The following is a 21,646-nucleotide window of genomic DNA, read 5'->3' as shown; positions in this document are numbered from 1 at the left end:
ACTAAGTACGTTAAGCCAACATACGAAGAAAATTGTATTTGTAATCACGCATTATACATATTAAATAAACAAATCATGTATGTAATGCTATGATCACAAAATAGTATTAACTTGTTCATAGTGTTTGTATCGATCGTGTTGCCAAGTTCGTATGAATGCATTAGAATGCAATCATGGTATGCTAATTTACAAGATTTAGTTCCTAAAGAACGGAATCCTCAAAGTCAGCATGTAGTTGTAATCACACATAGTGTAATCACATTAGAGTTTGTAATTGGAAAATGAATAAAAAGGATAAAGATAAACTTCTTGAAATTTATATTGTCATTACAAACATAGTTGAAATATGTACATTGTTTTCGAAAATAAACAGAAAATATAGAGGTTCAAATGATCATAAGTGCTTGATCATTAGCTTGAGCCTCATGGACATTGAACACTCGTCCATTAGCATTAGCAAGCTTGGGGCAGTTTCGTTTGAAATGATTTAGATCACCACAATTGAAACATGTTCGAGGGCGAGTCTGAGTAGGGGCTGCTCGGTTCTGGATACGACAGGTCACAACTAGATGTCCAAATAGACCACTGATTGTACACTGGCGACAAGGAGAATTTGTTGCGTGATGATAGTTGCAATGATTGCATCGAGGTTGCTTTCCACGATAAAATCCTTTAAAGGGTATTGAGTTTAGTGGAACTGGTGCAGGAATTGCAAAACTCTTTGAAGTCTTGCGCTTCCTAGAATTTTTAGAAGATTCAGCCTTTGTTCGTTTCGAATTTTCATTAATAGTTTCAGCTTTTCGAAATAGTTTACCTTTTCTAACATGGGAGTCGGTTAAGATAGCGGCTAATTCCTTAGCCTCCCTAAGCGTTGCAGGTTGGCTGCCAGTGACAATGTCTTGGACAAGATCAGGTAGGCCATCAATATATTTCTCAATGTCCCGATCCAAAGGTGTGACCACAGTGGGGCAAAGTAGGCTTAACTGTTCAAATCGGTCAGTGTAGGCACAGTTTTCCCCACTATCTGGTTTTAGATAATAGAACTCGTTTTCAAGCGCCCTTATTTCGCTTCGTGGGCATAATTCTTTCTTCATAAGATCCTTAAATTCTTCCCACGTCAGTGCCATTGCCATATCGGCACCTCGGTCTCTCATAATACCATTCCACCAAGTGAGTGCTCTCCTTTGAAAGACACTCGAGGCGAAATCTACCTTGCGCTCATTGGGACACTGAACATGGCGGAATGTGCTTTCTATACTTTCAAACCATTGTAGGACTTCAGACCCAGAAAATTTCGATGGCTTAGCTGAATTGAACATTTTGAAGTCACACTGAGCATTGTTATTATTGTTATTGTTATTTGCCTGGTTTATCTGAGTAATGAGGTTCGGAATCACAGCAATCATCTGCTAAACGATTGTGGCTGCGAGAGCAACATTCTCAGTTTGATCGCGTCTAGCAGGAATCTTGAAAGTATACGATGAAACGCAGGTTAACATTGGGGTTAATCTGTGGGATTGTCTCTTCTATGGGTTCAATCTCCTTCTCTGCTCGTGAAATGACTAAGATCCTGCAAAACAGCAACACCGTTAGTCTCGTTAAGTGGGGAATATGGGGGTTTCCCTCTTAACCAGGCTCCGGCGTGAGAATAAGTACTGTTCTGAGGGGGATAAACAGTGTGTGTTGAGGGTGAGAGAATAGAGGGTAGAATAATCCTAACCTGAATGATGAAGGGTCCTATTTATAGCCGGAGAGTGAAAGAGTGAGGAGCAACCTTGCAAGCTGCTATAGGGCGTCAGCTGTCCGACCAAGGGGAATATCCTGTTGGTCTCCTCTGCTGTGGTCAGGGTAGTGGTACACGTGGCGCGCCTATATTTGCTCATGCTGAAGACGTCGTACCACTGATGTCGGTCTGCTCCTTGATTAGCTACAGGCCTACATGGCGCTTGATGAATGGCGACAGGTGTTGTCCTTTTTGTCAGAATGAGCATCTTTGGTGCCACCTTGTCATATTCCAGAAGCTTCTAGAAGCTTCTGGATTCGCTTGCTGATGTATACACCATGTAGCATGGAAAGGTGGTGTGGTCCTTGTCATGTAGGCAAGGAATTGGGACCATACCTCTTCAAGTCCCCTCAGTCCAGTGTGCCTTCTAGTTGAGTTGATCGTCTAGGAGGGATTCTGGACTTTTAAGTAAGTGGTTTCTGTTTAATGCATTTTGCTTATCTTGCTCTGCTGATCTTAGTGGATGTGTGGCGCATGACGTGTTGGTAATTTGAAAAAGTTGAGCCAACTGGACGCATGGCGCAAGGTGTGTTGGTAACTTTTCATAGTTGAGCCAACTGGACGCATGGCGCATGGTGAATTGGTGACTTTTCAAAGTTGAGCCAACTGGACGCATGGCGCATGGTGAGTTGGTGACTTTTCAAAGTTGAGCCAACTGGACGTATGGCGCATGGCGTGTTGGTGACTTTTCAAAGTTTAGCCAACTGGACACATGACGCATGGTGAGTTGGTGACTTTTCAAAGTTGAGCCAACTGGACGCATGGCGCATGGCGTGTTGGTAACTTTTCAAAGTTGAGCCAACTGGACGCATGGCGCATGGCGTGTTGGTAACTTTTCAAAGTTGAGCCAACTGGACGCATGACGCATGGTGAGTTGGTGACTTTTCAAAGTTGAGCCAACTGAACGCATGGCGCATGGCGTGTTGGTAACTTTTCAAAGTTGAGCCAACTGAATGCATGGCGCATGGTGAGTTGGTGACTTTTCAAAGTTGAGCCAACTGGACGCATGGCGCATGGCATGATGGTAGGCTTTGGTTGTGTTTATGCGGGCACAAAGTTTTGGCGTTTTGTAGGCTTTGGTTGTGTTTTTGGCCCGGCTGTGCACTTGATTGTGACGAGCCTTGGAGGCCTACAACGTTTCCTAAGGTCGAGCCATTGATGTTTTCGTGTATGCCCAGAGTAATATATGCAGTTGTGACAAAAAATTCACATGAGGGGTATGTTTGGCAAAAGTAGCTGGTGGCTGGTAGCTGAAAGCTGGAAGCTGGTAGCTGGTGGCTGGAAGCTGGTAGCTGTAGCTGGTAACTAGTAGCTGTAGCTTTTTAGATATATTTGGTGTTTGGTAGAGTAGCTGCAGCTTTTAATAAAATGTATAAAATTACCAAAATGGGCATAACTAAAAATTTAGAAAGTTGGTGCATTAAAAAATTTCTTATTTTTAGAGGTTAAAATAGTCATTTTTCCCTAAAAGCTTGTAGCTCCTTCTAAACGCTACTAGTAGTAGCGTTCAACCAAAAGCTTCAAGCTCCTAACCTAAAAGCTTAAAGCTCCTTCAACCAAACAAGACTTTTTATTGAATATGAGCTTTTTCTTAAAAGGTTAAAGCTAGAAGCTCCTAAAAGCTCCTAAAAGCTTCATGCCAAACATACCCGAGATAAAGATAGCCAAACACTTCTTGTATTACTATTAAATGTGTTGGCAATGCGGTCATTGCAAGTACATGTGGGACTTCGATTGTTTACATATAGCACTTCCTTAATTGCTGGTCGTTCCAGGTTCGTGGAACCTCCTTGTTTTCCAACGTGCGTAGCTTATACGCTCCTTTTACCAAAACCTCGTCTACAACATAGGGTCCTTCCCACTTGGGGGCTAATTTGCCCGGTTTCTCGGCGTTAGACGCTTCATTGTCCCTTAGGACATAATCGCCGGGGTAAAACATGCAGATGCGGACCTTGCTGTTGTAATATTTTTCCAGCTTTGTCTTGTACTTCGCTTCATTGATTGCTGCCATTTCTCTCCTTTCTTCTAGGAGGTCAAGGTCTAACCTCCTTTCTTCTTCATTGTTGATCATGTTCATGGAGAGCATTCTTGGTGATGGTAGTCCGATCTTCGCTGGTATCATGGCCTCGGACCCATAGACTAAGCTGAACGGTGTCTCCCCGTTGCTTGTTTTGGGCATCGTCCTATGGGCCCATAATATGCTTGGCAATTCGTCAACCCAGCCTCTTCTTTGCTCTCCCAGTCGTGCCTTGATGCCGTCGACAATGCTTTTTTAATGGCTTCTACTTAACCATTCCCCTGCGGATGCGCAACCGAGGAGAACGTATGCTCTATGTGTAACTCTTTGAACCATCGTTGGAGATCTTCTGCAGCAAAATTCGTCCCGTTATTGGTGATGATTCTCAGGGGGAGCCCGAATCTGCAGATTATCTTTTCCCAGATGAAACGTCGTACCACGGTAGATGTGGTTGACGCCAGTGCCTTTGCCTCTACCCATTTTGTGAAATAGTCCACCGCGACTATGATGAATTTCACTGCACCTGGGGCATCTGGAAAGGGGCCAACCATATCTGTCACACCCCCAAAATCCACCATGCGGAGTATCACCGCTTGGAGGGGTGACATGACCAGGATCGAGCCACCAATCATACTAAACAACGTATTTAAGTAAATAAAGCCAACCACAATACGATTGGTGACCAAAAGCTAGTTAACCGAGTTTTAAATTAAACAGCGGAAGCATAAACGTAAAGTCCAAAACATAAGTCCATAGTTTATAAGTTAAAGTTCAAACGCAAGTTTTATAAGTTCATAAGGATTTAAATATTAAGCACGGAACATAATAGTCCGTATCCCACAACGACTCCTTCCTAGTGCAAGCTCCAAGCATTTAACGATCTGTAAGGCATGTAACAACGAGTCAACAACAAAGTTGAGTGAGTTCACGTTTAGTTGTTTAGTTTTGAGTTGTTTCTGAAAACGTGGTTTGTCTTTCGTTGGCGTAATTGCCGTGGGGGTTACCCCGTAGTTGAAAGTAAGATTAACCAGTTCATTCTTTATTACCCAAACCATTTCCATGATTAGTGGGGGCTTCCCTATGTGAACTACTAGACCGTATGGTATCGACTACTACGCAAGTAAGTTGTGCCCTACATCAGTGTCTATCATCACTGATGGTTTGCCATAGTCCATTAGTACACGCCCGTCCGACTGGCACGGTGTGAGGTTTGTTAAACCTAATAGCGCTATTAACTAATGACCCGCTCGCCATTGGCCTCGGCGATTAAGTCGATATAAAATGAGGGACTTATGATAGAGTTTTGTCTAGTAAGTTTAAGGTTGTTGTCCTACACAAGGAGGACGAACGTACGTAGTTCTCCTAAAGAGAATACGCAGGATTAATACTGGCATCCTACCCGAGGAGGATGGCCGTACATATGCTACCTAAGTAGGATATGTAGATCCCGTTTTAATTCTTTAACCCATTCCCAAACCACCGGGAATCCCATGCCTTAGAAAGTGTGTGAACTCACCTTGGTTTGCTCGGTTAGATTCTCAAGTATAGCTAACAGTCGAGGTCGGTCAATCACGTCCTAATATAATTACCAGTTAGTCATTTAGTGGCTTTCAAATAGAACACAAAGTTCCTACACGTATCTATCACACAACATGCATCGTTTTAACGGTTTATGCCCATCTAAGTTTCCCATCCATTCCCCACTCAAAATCAAACATACGATAATGCACATAACATATATACATGTTAGATCATTCACGGATAGCATACTCGACATTTAGACACGCAAGTCACAACTTATCTCAATTCAGCATTTATATTCAAAACCGGCTGTTTTCGGACATTTTAATAAAATAGTTAAATTATTCAAAAATTCCCATATTTTTACAGGATGTCTTAAACGTTCCATATTTTATTGTGTAAAAATATCGGGGTCCGGTTAATTACCAATATTTTATAAAAATTCATGTTCCGGACTGAATTCAGATTTGTGTATTTCTGACCACAGTCCATGGAACAATTTATTAAAAATTCATCGAGTGTCCGATTTACGAAATTCCAGTGGGGTAATTACATATGCATCGGTTTTCATCTACTGTACAAATTTCATGGTCCGATTCATCACAAAACTCAGGTTATGACTGAAAGTATGAAACCCATTTATTGCTGTCAAAATTCAGCTTAAGTTGCTGTTACAAATTAACACTTTAAAAATAGTAAACGGAGTCCAAAAATTACGATTCCGGTGCCATTAGAACCGTATTTCATAATAACATATTTTAGATTCAAAATATCGGTTTTTCGTTAAGTTTATGACCTGTTTACAGCCAACTGAAGTTGGCTGTAAAGTATGGACAGATTGCTGTTTTTAGTCTCTAGCTTACTAGTTTGTGTTCCGTTGATCCCGTTAATCATATTTAGTGATTGTAACAACATCCCACATCAATATCAACAAGTAAATCAGCAAATACTCAGTACATATCAAAACAACTTCATACTAACACAAGTACATCATGTTTCATCTTCTTGGTTAAACCCTTTTTAGTGTTCTTGTGAAATAAACATCATTCTACAAATATTAGCCATAAAAGTAAGATAATCAAGGGTTAAACGAGAGCTTACTACTAGCTTATAGCTAGGGTAGAATCTATTGAGAATATGATGGTGAAAAAGACTAGAACAAGCTCCTTAGAACGTCCTTCAAGTTGCCACCTCCATAGATTCACCTTGTAAGCTTTGAATGGATTTGTAATGGAAGAAGATGAAGATGAAAAGGGTGGGGAGTGGATTCGGTTGTGGTGGAACCGAAATGAGAGAGAGAGAGAGAGTGAGGTGAGGGTTGAGTGTTGTAAGAGATGAAATGAATGATCTTGTAAATATAATCCTCTTTCAAATAATATGCCTAGTTCAACAAGTAACCAATCCCACAATATCTATCCAAATAATATGCCCAGTTCAACAAGTAACCAATCCCACAATATCTATCCAAATAATATGCCTAGTTCAACAAGTAATCAATCCCACAATATCTATCCAAAATATATGAGGTAATGGTGGATGATTGTGTGGGTCCATGGAGACCAACAAAATTCGGTTAAATGGGGGGGGGGGTGTTTATTTGCAAAATTTGTGACTAGAATGCAATGATAAGTTAGAAGTATGTAACTTGATGTAATATATTAATTATAAGGTTTTAGTGGGTGTTATGACCAACGGGGATCATGACTAGCCAACAATAATTAAATAATGTGTTTGACAAATATTTTGTGTCCCGGGTAATGTCCAGTAGTTCGGTTGGATACTGTTCCGTTAAGTGTTTAATTATTTCGTAAGGCGTCTTATACATATATTTTTGTAACCCAATTAATTCCTAACACATAGGAAAATATTCAGGACCATTTAGTCAGGTTTTCTGCATACTACTAGTATGTTAACATGCACATGTGAATATAACACAGAAATCAGAGAGCAGTTAAATGTTTCCACACAGTCGTCAAGCACTTTAATTATCATTAATGAATTGTACGGAATACATGTAAATTGAGGGTTGTCACATTCTCCCCCTGTTAAGAGAATTTCGTCCCGAAATTTAGCGTGTGGTTACTGAGGAAGCTAGTTAAGTTGCGGTGTTTACTGGCTTTTCCTGGGGTGTCACATCATCCCCCCGTTGATTTGGAATTTCGTCCCGAAATTCTGCAGTAGCTTCAGCCTCAGTAGTGGTTGCGTTTTTCTTAAACAGTTGGGGATACTTAAGTTTCATTTGGTCTTCTCGTTCCCAGGTATACTCTGGGCCACGACGGGCATTCCAACGAACTCGGGCGAGGGGTATTCTGGTGTGCTTGAGAATCTTAACGTCTTGATCTGTAATCTCTACTGGTTCCTCAACGAATCGCAGCTTGTCGTCGATTGTGAGCTCTTTGAGAGGAACTACGAGGGTCTCATCTGACAGACACTTCTTCAGATTCGACACATGGAATACGTTGTGAACTCCACTGAGTTCTTCAGGTAGGTTCAGCCTATAAGTGACTTTGCCAATTCTCTCAATGATCTGGAACGGTCCGACATAACGCGGGTTGAGCTTGCCCCGCTTGCCAAATCGGACTACACCTTTCCAAGGTGAGACTTTGAGCAGCACTCGATCCCTAACCTAGAACTCGAGTGGTTTTCTTCGCTTATCGGCATAGCTTTTCTGACGGTCACGAGCTGCCGCCATTCGCTGTCGTATCTGAGCAATCTTCTCGGTTGTATCTACTACAAGTTCTGGACCAGTGATTTGACTGTCACCAACTTCTGCCCAACAAAGAGGTGATCGGCACTTACGTCCGTACAATGCCTCAAACGGAGCGGCCTGGATGCTGGTGTGGTAGCTGTTGTTATATGAAAATTCCACTAACGGGAGATGCTTTTCCCAGCCGTTGCCGAAGTCGATCACGCATGCCCTAAGCATGTCTTCGAGAGTCTGAATGGTGCGTTCAGATTGCCCATCCGTTTGTGGATGATAAGAGGAGCTCATATCTAAACGTGAGCCAAAAGACTTATGCATAGCTTGCCATAGTTCAGAGGTAAAACGAGCGTCACGATCAGAAATGATGGAGGTTGGCACTCCGTGCCTTGATACCACTTCTTTTAGGTAGATGTCTGCTAGAGTAGAAAACTTATCCGTTTCTTTGATAGGCAGAAAATGTGCAGACTTGGTCAGTCGATCCACGATCACCCAAATGGTATCAATTCCGCGTTGAGATCTGGGCAGGCCAGTAACGAAATCCATGGATATTTGCTCCCATTTCCATTTCGGGATCTTTGGTTGTTGAAGTGGGCCTGATGGTTTCTGGTATTCGACCTTGACTCTAGCACAAGTCAAGCATTTACTGACGTAGGTCGCTATGCTGGCTTTCATACCAGGCCACCAGTATGTAGTTTTTAGGTCGTGGTACATCTTATCCGAACCAGGATGTACTGAATAACGAGACTTATGTGCTTCATCCATCAGAAGCTCGCGTAAGTCTCCATACAGCGGAACCCAGATGCGTCCGTTAACATAGTAGGCACCGTTTTCCTTTTGTTCTAGCCGTTGCCTCGATCCTCGTAGGGACTCGGCCCTGATGTTCTCTACTTTCAATGCTTCAACCTGAGCATCACGAATCTGAGTGGGAAGGTTAGATTGGATGGTAAGCTGTAACGCACGTACCCGCCTAGGTATAGTATCCTTTCGACTGAGGGCGTCGGCCACAACATTGGGTTTGCCCGGATGATACTTGATCGCGCATTCATAATCATTCAAGAGTTCTACCCATCAGCGTTGACGCATGTTTAACCCCTTTTGCTTGAAGATATGCTCGAGACTCCTGTGATTGGTGTAAATGGTGCACTTGGTACCGTACAGGTAATGTCTCCATATCTTAAGCGCAAAAACAACTGCTCCCAGCTCCAGATCATGAGTAGTGTAATTTCTTTCGTGAACCTTGAGTTGGCGTGATGCGTAGGCAATGACCTTGTCACATTGCCTAAACACGCAACCAAGTCCTTAGATGGAAGCGTCGCAATAAACCACAAAATCGTTTGTGCCTTCAGGCAATGAGAGGATAGGCGCGCTACAAAGTCTATCCTTCAAGTGCTGAAATGCGGACTCCTATGCATCACCCCAACGATAGGTGACAACCTTCTGAGTCAGTGAAGTGAGAGGTTGCGCAATCTTGGAGAAATCTTTGATAAACCTTCTGTAATATCCTGCCACACCCAAGAATTGCCGGATTTCTGTTGGTGTACGGGGTGCAGGCCAGTTCTTGATCGATTCAACCTTAGATGGATCCACATGAATTCCATCCTTGTTTACCACATGGCCCAGAAAATGGACTTCGCGAAGCCAGAAGTCACATTTCGAAAACTTGGCATACAGCTGCTCTTAACGAAGTAGTTCCAGAATAAGCCTCAGGTGTTGCTCGTGTTCCTCCTGACTCTTAGAATAGATTAGGATGTCGTCGATGAAGACTATGACAAATTTATCCAGGTAAGGCTTGCACACTCGGTTCATGAGGTCCAGGAAGACTACAGGTGCATTGGTTAATCCGAAAGGCATAACCAGAAACTCATAATGGCCGTAACGAGTTCTGAATGCTGTTTTGGGGACATCCTCCTCCCGGACTCTCAGTTGATGGTAGCCTGTCCTCAGGTCAATCTTGGAGTAGAAACTCGACCCTTGCAACTGGTCGAATAGGTCATCAATGCGTGGGAGAGGATAACGGTTCTTCATGGTCAACTTGTTAAGTTCGCGATAGTCAATACACATTCTGAAGGTACCGTCTTTCTTCTTCATGAATAACACTGGAGCTCCCCAAGGCGAAGAGCTAGGATGTATGAATCCCTTTTCCAAGAGTTCTTGTAGTTGCGTAAATAGTTCTTCGAGTTCTGATGGAGCTAGATGATGTGGTGCTCGAGCTACTGGTGCTGCTCTAGGAGCTAGCTCAATTTGAAACTCGACTTGGTGATGAGGCGGAAGACCAGGTAATTCATCAGGAAATACCTCTGGAAAGTCGCGTACAATAGGAATGTCTTCAATCTTCTTTTCTCCCACGGATGTATCAGAGACGAGGGTTAAAATAGCGGTGTGCCCCTTTTGCAAACACTTCTGGGCCTGAAGGAAAGAGATGATGCCTACAACAGCACCACTCTTGTCGCCACAAATCACGAGGGGTTCTTTATCAGAACGAGGGATACGGACGGTTTTCTCCTTGCAAATAATCTCCGCTTGGTGTCGAGATAACCAATCCATCCCAATGACAACGTCAAAACTACCCAGAACCATAGGAATGAGGTCGATAAAGAGGGTCTGACCAGCTAAGACGGGGTTACACCCCTTAACTACGTGTGTGCCCTTAAGACTTTCACCATTAGCTAGTTCTATAACATGTTTGATGTTTTAAGGGTAATGGGGTACGCTTAAGCACCTGACTAACTCTTAGGGACACATATCTGTACCCGAATTAACTAAAATAGAACTTACCCGCCACAACGTTGAGGTTGTTTCCTTCTTCCTCTTGTCCATTCAGAAGCTCATGCCTACCAGTCCTGCGGTTATCCTTATTGTCTCCTGTTATTGTTCCCGTTGCCCTGGTTGCCGCTGTTGTCACGATTCTGTCTCATCTGCGGACAGTTCCTCTTGAAGTGACTCTCAGCACCGCACTGGTAACATCTCTCATTACCCTGCTGGTGTTGCCGTTGGTTCCGGTTTGCAGGATATGGGCTCCTACAGTCTCTAGCCATATGTCCCAACTTCTTGCACCGATGACAACACGATTCCGCACATGACCCGCTGTGGTGCCGTTGGCACTTGCGGCATCCCGGTTTATTCCCTAGGTATCCCCCCTGATTTTGGTAGTTCAGCCTGAGTTTCCTGTGCGGTTCCCGTCGTATAGAGCTACCTTGGTGCTCACCCCAAATATACTTGTTACTAATAAGAGTATTTGCATTGAAGAGCTACGCTTGGGCAACTTGCCCTCTTCCACCGCCTGATCGGTGTGTTGGTGCGCCAAACGAACGACTTGCTGGATTGTGGGAAGGTTGGCCGCAGTCACAGACCCTTGGATTTCTGGGACTAAGCCTCTGAGGTATAGCTTGATTCGCCTAGATATGGGTTGCGACATGTTAGGACATAAGGCAGCCAAGTCGTTGGACCTCTTTGTGTACGCCTCAATCTCTGATCCTTCCATCTTCAAACCATAATACTCTATTTCAAGTTTCAGAATGTCGTCCAGGTGGCAGAATTCTTCCTTAATCAAATCCTTGAAGTCGCTCCAGAGGGTGGCATTCGCGTCTGCCAAACCGAGCATCTGAACTTGTGCGTTCCACCAAGAATACGCTTTCCCTTGCAACATGACAGTAGCGTACTCTACTCGTTTGCCAGCAGGACTTTCACTTTCTTCGAACGTATATTCGATTCTTCGGATCCAGTGTAGAAGGTCGATTGTCCCTCCAGTGCCATCGAAAGTGGTAGGTTTACACTCCAAGAACGCCCTGAAGGTGACCATGCGGGATTGGGTGTGCATGGGTTGACTCCCTGATTGGGTTGCTAAGGCTTCAGCAATCCGTTCGTTAATCAAGGTCGTCAGTTGACCCTGGGTCATGTTGAGATGGCCACTCATGATCTTCACATCGAGGGGAACACAGGTAAGAAAGGTATCGCAATGTGCGTAAGTGTGGGGCGACAGAAGAGAGTAAGCACACAAGGTTCAAATAACAATTATCACGTTAACTAATGCACAGTGTAAACTATCTAACCGACAATATAACATAAATCATACCACCTATGGTGTCGAGTCTTGCACGTGGAGCGAAGCGTCGTTGTGGATCGTTGAGCACTGTACCGGTTATAGTCTGGTTTTATCAAAAACTTTTCCCTTTTTAAAACCAAGTTCACTATAACCAATGGCTCTGATACCAATCTGTCACACCCCCAAAATCCACCATGCGAAGTATCACCGCTTGGAGGGGTGACATGACCAGGATCGAGCCACCAATCATACTGAACAACGTATTTAAGTAAATAAAGCCAACCACAATACGATTGGTGACCAAAAGCTAGTTAACCGAGTTTTAAATTAAACAGCGGAAGCATAAACGTAAAGTCCAAAACATAAGTCCATAGTTTATAAGTTAAAGTTCAAACGCAAGTTTTATAAGTTCATAAGGATTTAAATATTAAGCACGGAACATAAAAGTCCGTGTCCCACAACGACTCCTTCCTCGTGCAAGCTCCAAGCATTTAACGACCTGTAAGGCATGTAACAACGAGTCAACAACAAAGTTGAGTGAGTTCACGTTTAGTTGTTTAGTTTTGAGTTGTTTCTGAAAACGTGGTTTGTCTTTCGTTGGCGTAATTGCCGTGGGGTTACCCCGTAGTTGAAAGTAAAATTAACCAGTTCATTCTTTATTACCCAAACCATTTCCATGATTAGTGGGGGCTTCCCCATGTAAACTACTAGACCGTATGGTATCGACTACTACGCAAGTAAGTTGTGCCCTACATCAGTGTCTATCATCACTGATGGTTTGCCATAGTCCATTAGTACACGCCCGTCCGACTGGCACGGTGTGAGGTTTGTTAAACCTAATAGCGCTATTAACTAATGACCCGCTCGCCATTGGCCTCGGCGATTAAGTCGATATAAAATGAGGGACTTATGATAGAGTTTTGTCTAGTAAGTTTAAGCTTGTTGTCCTACACAAGGAGGACGAACGTACGTAGTTCTCCCAAAGAGAATACGCAGGATTAATACTGGCATCCTACCCGAGGAGGATGGCCGTACATATGCTACCTAAGTAAGATATGTAGATTCCGTTTTAATTCTTTAACCCATTCCCAAACCACCGGGAATCCCATGCCTTAGAAAGTGTGTGAACTCACCTTGTTTTGCTCGGTTAAATTCTCAAATATAGCTAACAGTCGAGGTCGGTCAATCACGTCCTAATATAATTACAGGTTAGTCATTTAGTGGCTTTCAAATAGAACACAAAGTTCCTACACGTATCTATCACACAACATGCATCGTTTTAACGGTTTATGCCCATCTAAGTTTCCTATCCATTCCCCACTCAAAATCAAACATACGGTAATGCACATAACATATATAACATGTTAGATCATTCACGGATAGCATACTCGACATTTAGACACGCAAGTCACAACTTATCTCAATTCAGCATTTATATTCAAAACCGGCTGTTTTCGGACATTTTAATAAAATAGTTAAATTATTCCAAAAATTCCCATATTTTTACAGGATGTCTTAAACGTTCCATATTTTATTGTGTAAAAATATCGGGGTCCGGTTAATTACCAGTATTTTATAAAAATTCATGTTCCGGACTGAACTCAGATTTGTGTATTTCTGACCACAGTCCATGGAACAATTTATTAAAAATTCATCGAGTGTCCGATTTACGAAATTCCAGTGGGGTAATTACATATGCATCGGTTGTCATCTACTGTACAAATTTCATGGTCCGATTCATCACAAAACTCAGGTTATGACTGAAAGTATGACACCCATTTATTGCTGTCAAAATTCAGCTTAAGTTGCTGTTACAAATTAACACTTTAAAAATAGTAAACGGAGTCCAAAAATTACGATTCCGGTGCCATTAGAACCGTATTTCATAATAACATATTTTAGATTCAAAATCTAAGCAGTCAATAGCGGTGCTATAGCGGTGTTATAGCGGTGCTATAGCGGTTAGCGGACCTCAGGGTGTGTAGCGGTCCAAATAGCGGTGGCCTATAGCGGTTCCGCTATTAGCGGCGCTAAATACCGCTATAGCGGTGCTATAGCGGTACTATAGTGGTGCTATAGCGGTGGCCTATAGCGGTTATAGCAGTAACGGTGTTTAATTGTGTTAATTCTTAAATTAAATACTTCAAAGTTACTATTAGTATTTGATTTGCGACAGATTTTTGATAATGGAATAATATTACTATGAATTTTGATATTACTATTAATATTTTTCAAAGATATATTTATATTTATATATAAATACATAAATTATGCATGGTATAAAAATTACCGCTATATCACCGCTATACCACCGCTGTAACCTATATATCATATAGCGGACCTTGACCGCTATTCGATTTTGGACCGCTTTAACTGCATAGTTCAAAATATCGGTTTTTCGTTAAGTTTATGACCTGTTTACAGCCAACTGAAGCTGGCTGTAAAGTTTGGACAGATTGCTGTTTTTAGTCTCTAGCTTACTAGTTTGTGTTCGGTTGATCCCGTTAATCATATTTAGTGATTGTAACAACATCCCACATCAATATCAACAAGTAAATCAGCAAATACTCAGTACATATCAAAACAACTTCATACTAACACAAGTACATCATGTTTCATCTTCTTGGTTAAACCCTTTTTAGTGTTCTTGTGAAATAAACATCATTCTACAAATATTAGCCATAAAAGTAAGATAATCAAGGGTTAAACGAGAGCTTACTACTAGCTTATAGCTAGGGTAGAATCTATTGAGAATATGATGGTGAAAAAGACTAGAACAAGCTCCTTAGAACGTCCTTCAAGTTGCCACCTCCATAGATTCACCTTGTAAGCTTTGAATGGATTTGTAATGGAAGAAGATGAAGATGAAAAGGGTGGGGGAGTGGATTCGGTTGTGGTGGAACCGAAATGAGAGAGAGAGAGAGAGTGAGGTGAGGGTTGAGTGTTGTAAGAGATGAAATGAATGATCTTGTAAATATAATCCTCTTTCAAATAATATCTATCCAAATAATATGCCTAGTTCAACAAGTAACCAATCCCACAATATCTATCCAAATAATATGCCTAGTTCAACAAGTAACCAATCCCACAATATCTATCCAAATAATATGCCTAGTTTAACAAGTAATCAATCCCACAATATCTATCCAAAATATATGAGGTAATGGTGGATGATTGTGTGGGTCCATGGAGACCAACAAAATTCGGTTAAATGGGGGGGGGGGGGGGGGGTTTATTTGCAAAATTTGTGACTAGAATGCAATGATAAGTTAGAAGTAAGTAACTTGATGTAATATATTAGTTATAAGGTTTTAGTGGGTGTTATGACCAACGGGGATCATGACTAGCCAACAATAATTAAATAATGTGTTTGACAAGTATTTGGTGTCCCGGGTAATGTCCAGTAGTTTGGTCGGATACTGTTCCGTTAAATGTTTAATTATTCCGTAAGGCGTCTTATACATATATTTTTGTAACCCAATTAATTCCTAACACATAGGAAAATATTCAGGACCATTTAGTCAGGTTTTCTGCATACTACTAGTATGTTAACACGCACATATGAATATAACACAGAAATCAGAGAGCAGTTAAATATTTCCACACAGTCGTCAAGCACTTTAATTATCATTAATGAATTGTACGGAATACATGTAAATTAAGGGTTGTTACATTCTCCCCCTGTTAAGAGAATTTCGTCCCGAAATTTAGCGCGTGGTTACTGAGGAAGCTAGTTAAGTTGCGGTGTTTACTGGCTTTTCCTGGGGTGTCACAATATCTATTCCCCATTGTTGGAACGGCCACGCCGTTGTTACAGAACTAGTTCGTTCTTGGGGCGCATCGTCTTCGGAGCATGTCTCTGGCACCCGCTGCATTTTCTTAAGATCTTCACTGCGTCTAGATACATTCCGGGCCAGTAATACCCGGCATTTATGACTTTGGCTACTACCATCCTTGGGCCGGCATGGATGCCGCAAATGCCCACGTGTACTTCCCGGATCAGGTAGTTTGCATCTTCTGGGTCAACGCATCTTAATAATGGTCCTAAATAGGATTTCCGATACAATATTCCGTCGACCATCTGGTAGTGTTCGGATTTGTATTGCACTTTTCTTGCCTCGGCTTTGTTCTCCATAAGTATACCCGATTGGGATACATAATTATCGGAGTCATCCACGACGTTGCTCCCACTTGAATAACACTTACTTCTCTTAGTGGTACCGACGGGTTGCTCAAAACTTCTATGTGCACATCCTTGGCTAGGTGTTGTAAACTTGTGGATGCGAGTTTACTTAACGCGTCTGCTGGTTTATTCTCGCTCCTGTTGATGTGGTGCACCTTGTAGGAATAGAAGTTTTGCAACAATGTCTTTGCTTGATTCAAGTATAGTGCCATCACGTCTCCTTTGGCGTCGTACTGGCCATTGATTTGCCTGGCTACTAACATGGAGTCTATGTGCGCCTCAATGTGTTTGACTCCCATCTTGATTGCCAATCTCAAACCGGCAAGAAAAGCTTCGTATTCGGCTTCGTTATTAGTGCTTTTGAAATCTAGCCTGATGGCGTACGTGAATTCGTGTTTATCTGGACTTATCAGCCTAAGTCCTGCGCCTGCGCCATCTTCATTGGACGCGCCGTCTGTGTACAGTAGCCATGGCTCTTCTGTATGTTGCCTTTCAGCTTTTTCCATTGCCTTGCACTCTCTCTCTTTGTCGTCGGGTACTTCTGTCATGAAATCGGCCAACACCTGGCCTTTGATTGCTGGTCTTGGTCTGAAAACCACGTTGTGGCCTCCCAGCTCTATGGCCCATTTTACTAACCTTCCAGATATCTCGGGCCTCGCGGGGATGTTGCCGATGTTGTAGTTTGTTAGCACATGAATGACGTGGTTAGCGAAGTATATGCGCAAACGCCTTGACGCATGGATCAGTGCCAGGACTAGTTTTTCCATTATGGCGTACCGTGTTTCTGGATCGTTTAGGGTGCGTGACACATAATAAACTGGTGTTTGAACACCTTGGCGGTCTACGAGCAGAACTGCTCCAACTGCCTTATCAGATGCTAACAGATATAATACTAGGGGTTCCCCTTTTACTGGCGCCGTTAGTGTTGGTAGTCTTATGAGACAATCTTTCATCTCTCGGAATGTGCTCTCGGCTTCCGGAGTCCACTGAAATTGACTTTTCTTCATGCAATTGCGGAGTGTTTTGATGAACGGAAATGACTTTGCTGTGTGATTGGCTAGGAAACGGTTTAGTGCTGCTAACCATCCAGCCAATTTTTGCATTTCCTTGATTGTTGATGGTGAAGGCATTCGCTCGATCGCTTGTACCTTATCAGGATTGACTTTGAACCCGTCTTTTGTTACGATGAACCCCAGAAACTTTCCTTCTTCCATGCCAAAAGAGCATTTTGCTGGGTTTAATTTGATACTTACTCCGCGCAGCGTGTCGAACGTCTTTTAGATGTTGACCAGCATCATACTTTCTTCCTTACTCATGATGACCAGGTCATCCATGTATACTTCGATGTATTTGCCAATAGCATTGCTGAAAGTTTCATTCATCAGCCTATGATATGTCGCGCCTGCGTTTTTTAAGCCAAATGGCATTTTCGTATAGCAGTATAGCCCTGTAGGTGTGCGAAACGCAGTCTTGTCTTCATCTTGAATGGCCATCTGCACATGGTGGTATCCTTTATAACAGTCAAGGAAACATTTCCATCTGAACGTTGCTAGCGAATCAATCTTTTCATCAATATCTGGTAAGGCGTAGCAATCGCGCGAGCATGCCTTGTTCAGATCCTTGTAATCTACACACATTCTCCAACTGCCATTTGGTTTTTGTACCATTACGGGGCTCGCCACCCAAGTTTGGTATCGGACTTCTCTAATAATACCAGCATTCAACAGTTCCATCACTTGTTCTTGCATAGCATCATGCTTTATATCTCCTAAGTGACGTTTGGCATGTACCACAGGTTTTGCGTTTTCTGAAACATTTAATCTGTTTCTGCTATGTGTCGTGGAACACCCACCATGTCGGCTGGTGTCCAGGCAAACACGTCCGTGTTTGCAAACAATAACTTTTTAAGTGCCGCGCGCGTGAGATCTGACATTACAGGGCCCAATGTAACTGTTTGTTCCGGGTATGCGCTGTTTAATACCCATTTTTCTGTTTCTGCGCGTGGTGCTGGTTTGCTTGCTTTCGCTAGTCGGATTTCATCTGTTGCTAAGACTTCTTTGCTTGCATAGATTATCGCTACCCCTGTTTCTGTTGCGAATCCGACAGCTGAATGTGGTCCAGAGCAAATCATGCTAAAATCCCCTTGGGATTCTCTTCCCAGGAGGATGTCGTGTCTTGAATGTGCTGGCAGCACCATGAACGTGACTTCTTCTGTTCTTGAATTTCTTCCGTCTGAGAGTAGCACCGGGAATGATATCTGGCCGAGAGGAAAGATGGCTTCGTTGCAGAAACCCGTTAGTGGGTAGTCAACTGGTTCCAAGCGCGCCTTGTCCTCTTGGTCGAATTGATTGAAACATTATTCGTATATGATGTCCGTGGTGCTCCCTGAGTCGATAAAAATGTAGTTGGTTTGATAATTACCGATCACCCCAGAGATAACTATGGGTCTTCTTTCTCTTGGGCCTCCTCTTACAACAGGGAAAATAACTTGTCTTTCGCGCCATGAGTCATCTTGTGTGCGCTTGTTGTAATTCTTTCTTGGCCTTCGTGAACTCGCTTGAACCATGTGGGTTTCTAATTTCCGGAGTTTTTTGTTGTCTGGCCCTTATTCTCTTCTTTGAACCTGGCAGTAGTCGCGCTTTCCACCTTTTACCAGATGAGTGAGATTTCCGTCTCTTAAGGCCCTTTCGATCTCCTGCTTCAGGCTGAAGCAGTCGTCAGTTAAGTGGCCTATGTCTTTATGAAATTCACAGAAAAGATTTGGGTCTTGACCCCTCTTGTTTCGCATCTGTAGAGGTGGTTTGAACTGGTGGTTCTCAGTTGACAAGACCTCTGAAGGGGTTTTTGTTAGGGGTGTCCACTTTTTTTCTCGGTTTTCTCTTTTGACCTCTTTTCGATGGGCGATCTGATTGATTGTATGGCGCTCGTCTTCTTTTACTGGGCTTTTTTCTCTGTAACCGGATGTTTTCCATGATTGGCCTTTGCCCTTCTTGTTGTGCCGGTCATTATGGTTGTACCCTCGGTGACGGTTGTCATCACCGGTCAACTGTTTGTCAGTTTGCGCAATGGTCTTTGCTGCCTCAATGAAGGTTTCCCAATCTTTGGGTCCTCCGTCCCTTCCTTTTAATTGCTTGATTAGATCATCACATTTTACTGCCCTCATGAAATGCGCGCACATCATCTTCTCACCTACATCTCCAATTTCCAGACATTCTTTGTTGTATATGGTGATGAAGTCTTCCACGCTTTCGTGGTCCTTTCTCCATATGTTCAAGCAATCAGTTGGATCTCTGGTGTGCCTGCGCTGCTGGGAGAAGTGTGCGAGGAACTTGTCTCGAAAGTCGATCCATGATTTGATCCTTCCTGCTGGTAGGCTGTCAAACCAAACGCGCGCTGCATTGAAGAAGGTTTGAGCGAAGAGATGACACCAAGTTGGTAAATTCCATCCACTCGTTGCTCCTGCGCCATTAAAAACTTGGAGGTGATCGTCGGGATCTGTCAAGCCGTTGTATTTGCCCATGTTATGTGGCAGTTTCGTTTTGTCGATAGCGGCTGTGGCAATCTCTTTGATGAATTTTGAATTTTCGGCCATGTCTTATGGACGATAGCTCAAGGTGTAATCATGCTCTGCTTTTGGGTTGTAACCTGCGCGCTTGTGAGGTTTGTATGCCTCATGCTCTGGTGGCAATCTGCTGAACACTATGCTTTCTTTGTATGTCTCGTCGTCTTCTTCTTTATAACTATCGAACTCGTCGTTTATGTTGCGCGTACCTAAACGACTTTGTACTGGTTTTCTCGGTGGATGGGAACACTGCACGTAGTTGCTTTCAGTTTTGCCGTATGTGTCGCGTGTGTCGTGCGCGCTTGGCCTTCGGATGCTTGGTACTGGTGCTTTATCTGGACGTAAATTCCATGCATTGGCCTGCTGCGGTATGTGAGTGCTCAGAGACCTTTGCGGTGGAGTAACAAATGTGGATTGGTTGGCTTGTGCTTGGAGCAAAGCCTGTTGCGCGCTGAGTTGTGTATAAACAAGGTTTATAGACGCCATTTGTTCAGCATACCAGGAAGCCAGAGTTTTTCCTTCGGGTAACCCCAAGAGTGCAGAGAAATTTAATTGTGTTTGTTCTGATGGAGCTGAAGGGCCGGCTCCATGGTTTGGTGTTTGCACTTGTGGGGGTGTTTGTTGAACTGCTCCGGACGGGGGTTGGAACGTGGCTCCATTAGTGACTTGGGTGATGAGCCTGGATGGTGGTTGGAAAGTGGCTCCAGTTGTGTTTTGACTGACAACTCTGGAGGCACTTCCAAAGATGTCCGGGAACTCATTATTCATCTGCCCTTCTTGGATTGTTTCGTTCCTTTGGCTTCTTTGGACATGTGCGGTGTCCGAAATGAGCTCAAAAGAAGAAACTTCTCCGTCCACCTGGTGGGAAGGGTTTGTTTCTGCCATTTCAAAGAGTTCTTCAAAGAGAAAAGAGATGAGGGTGGTTTTGCAAAAATGCGGATGGCGCCAATGATGAAACGCAGGTTAACACTGGGGTTAATCTGTGGGATTGTCTCTTCTGTGGGTTCAATCTCTTTCTCTGCTCGTGAAATGACTAAGATCCTACAAAACAGCAACACCGTTAGTCTCGTTAAGAGGGGAATATGGGGGTTTCCCTCTTAACCAGGCTCCGGCGTGAGAATAAGTACTGTTCTGAGGGGGATAAACAGTGTGTGTTGAGGGTGAGAGAATAGAGGGTAGAATAATCCTAACCTGAATGATGAAGGGTCCTATTTATAGCCGGAGAGTGAAAGAGCTGCTATAGGGCACCAGCTGTCCGACCAAGGGGAATATCCTGTTGGTCTCCTCTGCTGTGGTCAAGGTAGTGGTACACGTGGCGCGCCTATATTTGCTCATGCTGAAGACGTCGTACCACTGATGTCGGTCTGCTCCTTGATTTGCTACAGGCCTACATGGCGCTTGATGAATGGTGACAGGTGTTGTCCTTTTTGTCGGAAGGAGCATCTTTGGTGCCACCTTGTCATATTCCAGAAGCTTCTAGAAGCTTCTGGATTCGCTTGCTGATGTATACACCATGTAGGATGGAAAGGTGGTGTGGTCCTTGCCATGTAGGCAAGGAATTGGGACCATACCTCTTCAGTATAACTATAGTGAAAATCAAACAAGTTAGATTTACCAAATTGTTATGAGTTTGTAACATCATTGTATTGTGAAAACTTTGATCTAGTAAAATCTCGTTCATAGGTCCCGTTCTTGTACTTAGAACATATAGTGTTGTGAATCTTGTTTTGAGATAAGTGTTGTTTGAAAAAAAAAATAAACTTTTGTAATATTTTTGGATGAAAGAATACAAACCAAGTTAATGATTTGTGTTATAAATTCCTTTACTGTTTAA

At 43.0% G+C, this 21,646-nt stretch overlaps 1 protein-coding gene across 7 annotated transcripts in view; it reads right to left on the bottom strand.

Annotated features, from left to right (window-relative positions):
- The window catches only part of LOC110912681, a 35,766-nt gene that overhangs the window by 9,533 nt on the left and 4,587 nt on the right, over positions 1-21,646 (bottom strand). The window contains exon 3 of one of the 7 annotated variants that reach the window (XR_004890312.1): positions 5,317-5,376. The exons of 2 other annotated variants lie outside the window; for them this stretch is intronic. Coding sequence is in view for 1 of the 5 variants with exons in the window: in XM_035988543.1 (XP_035844436.1) it covers positions 16,112-17,464 (1,353 nt within the window). In the remaining 4 variants the exon portion in view is untranslated. Of the gene's footprint in view, positions 1-4,628; positions 4,682-5,316; positions 5,377-12,521; positions 12,567-13,200; positions 13,261-15,774; positions 21,397-21,646 lie in introns of those variants that run through there. 4 more of the 7 variants (XR_002578108.2, XR_004890313.1, XR_002578107.2 and 1 more) reach the window with 4 other exon arrangements.

Source organism: Helianthus annuus, chromosome 4 (assembly GCF_002127325.2).
Source record: "Helianthus annuus cultivar XRQ/B chromosome 4, HanXRQr2.0-SUNRISE, whole genome shotgun sequence".
Taxonomy (NCBI): domain Eukaryota; kingdom Viridiplantae; phylum Streptophyta; class Magnoliopsida; order Asterales; family Asteraceae; genus Helianthus; species Helianthus annuus.
Note: the sequence above shows the minus strand (reverse complement) of the source record. Positions and strands in the feature narration are given on the sequence as shown.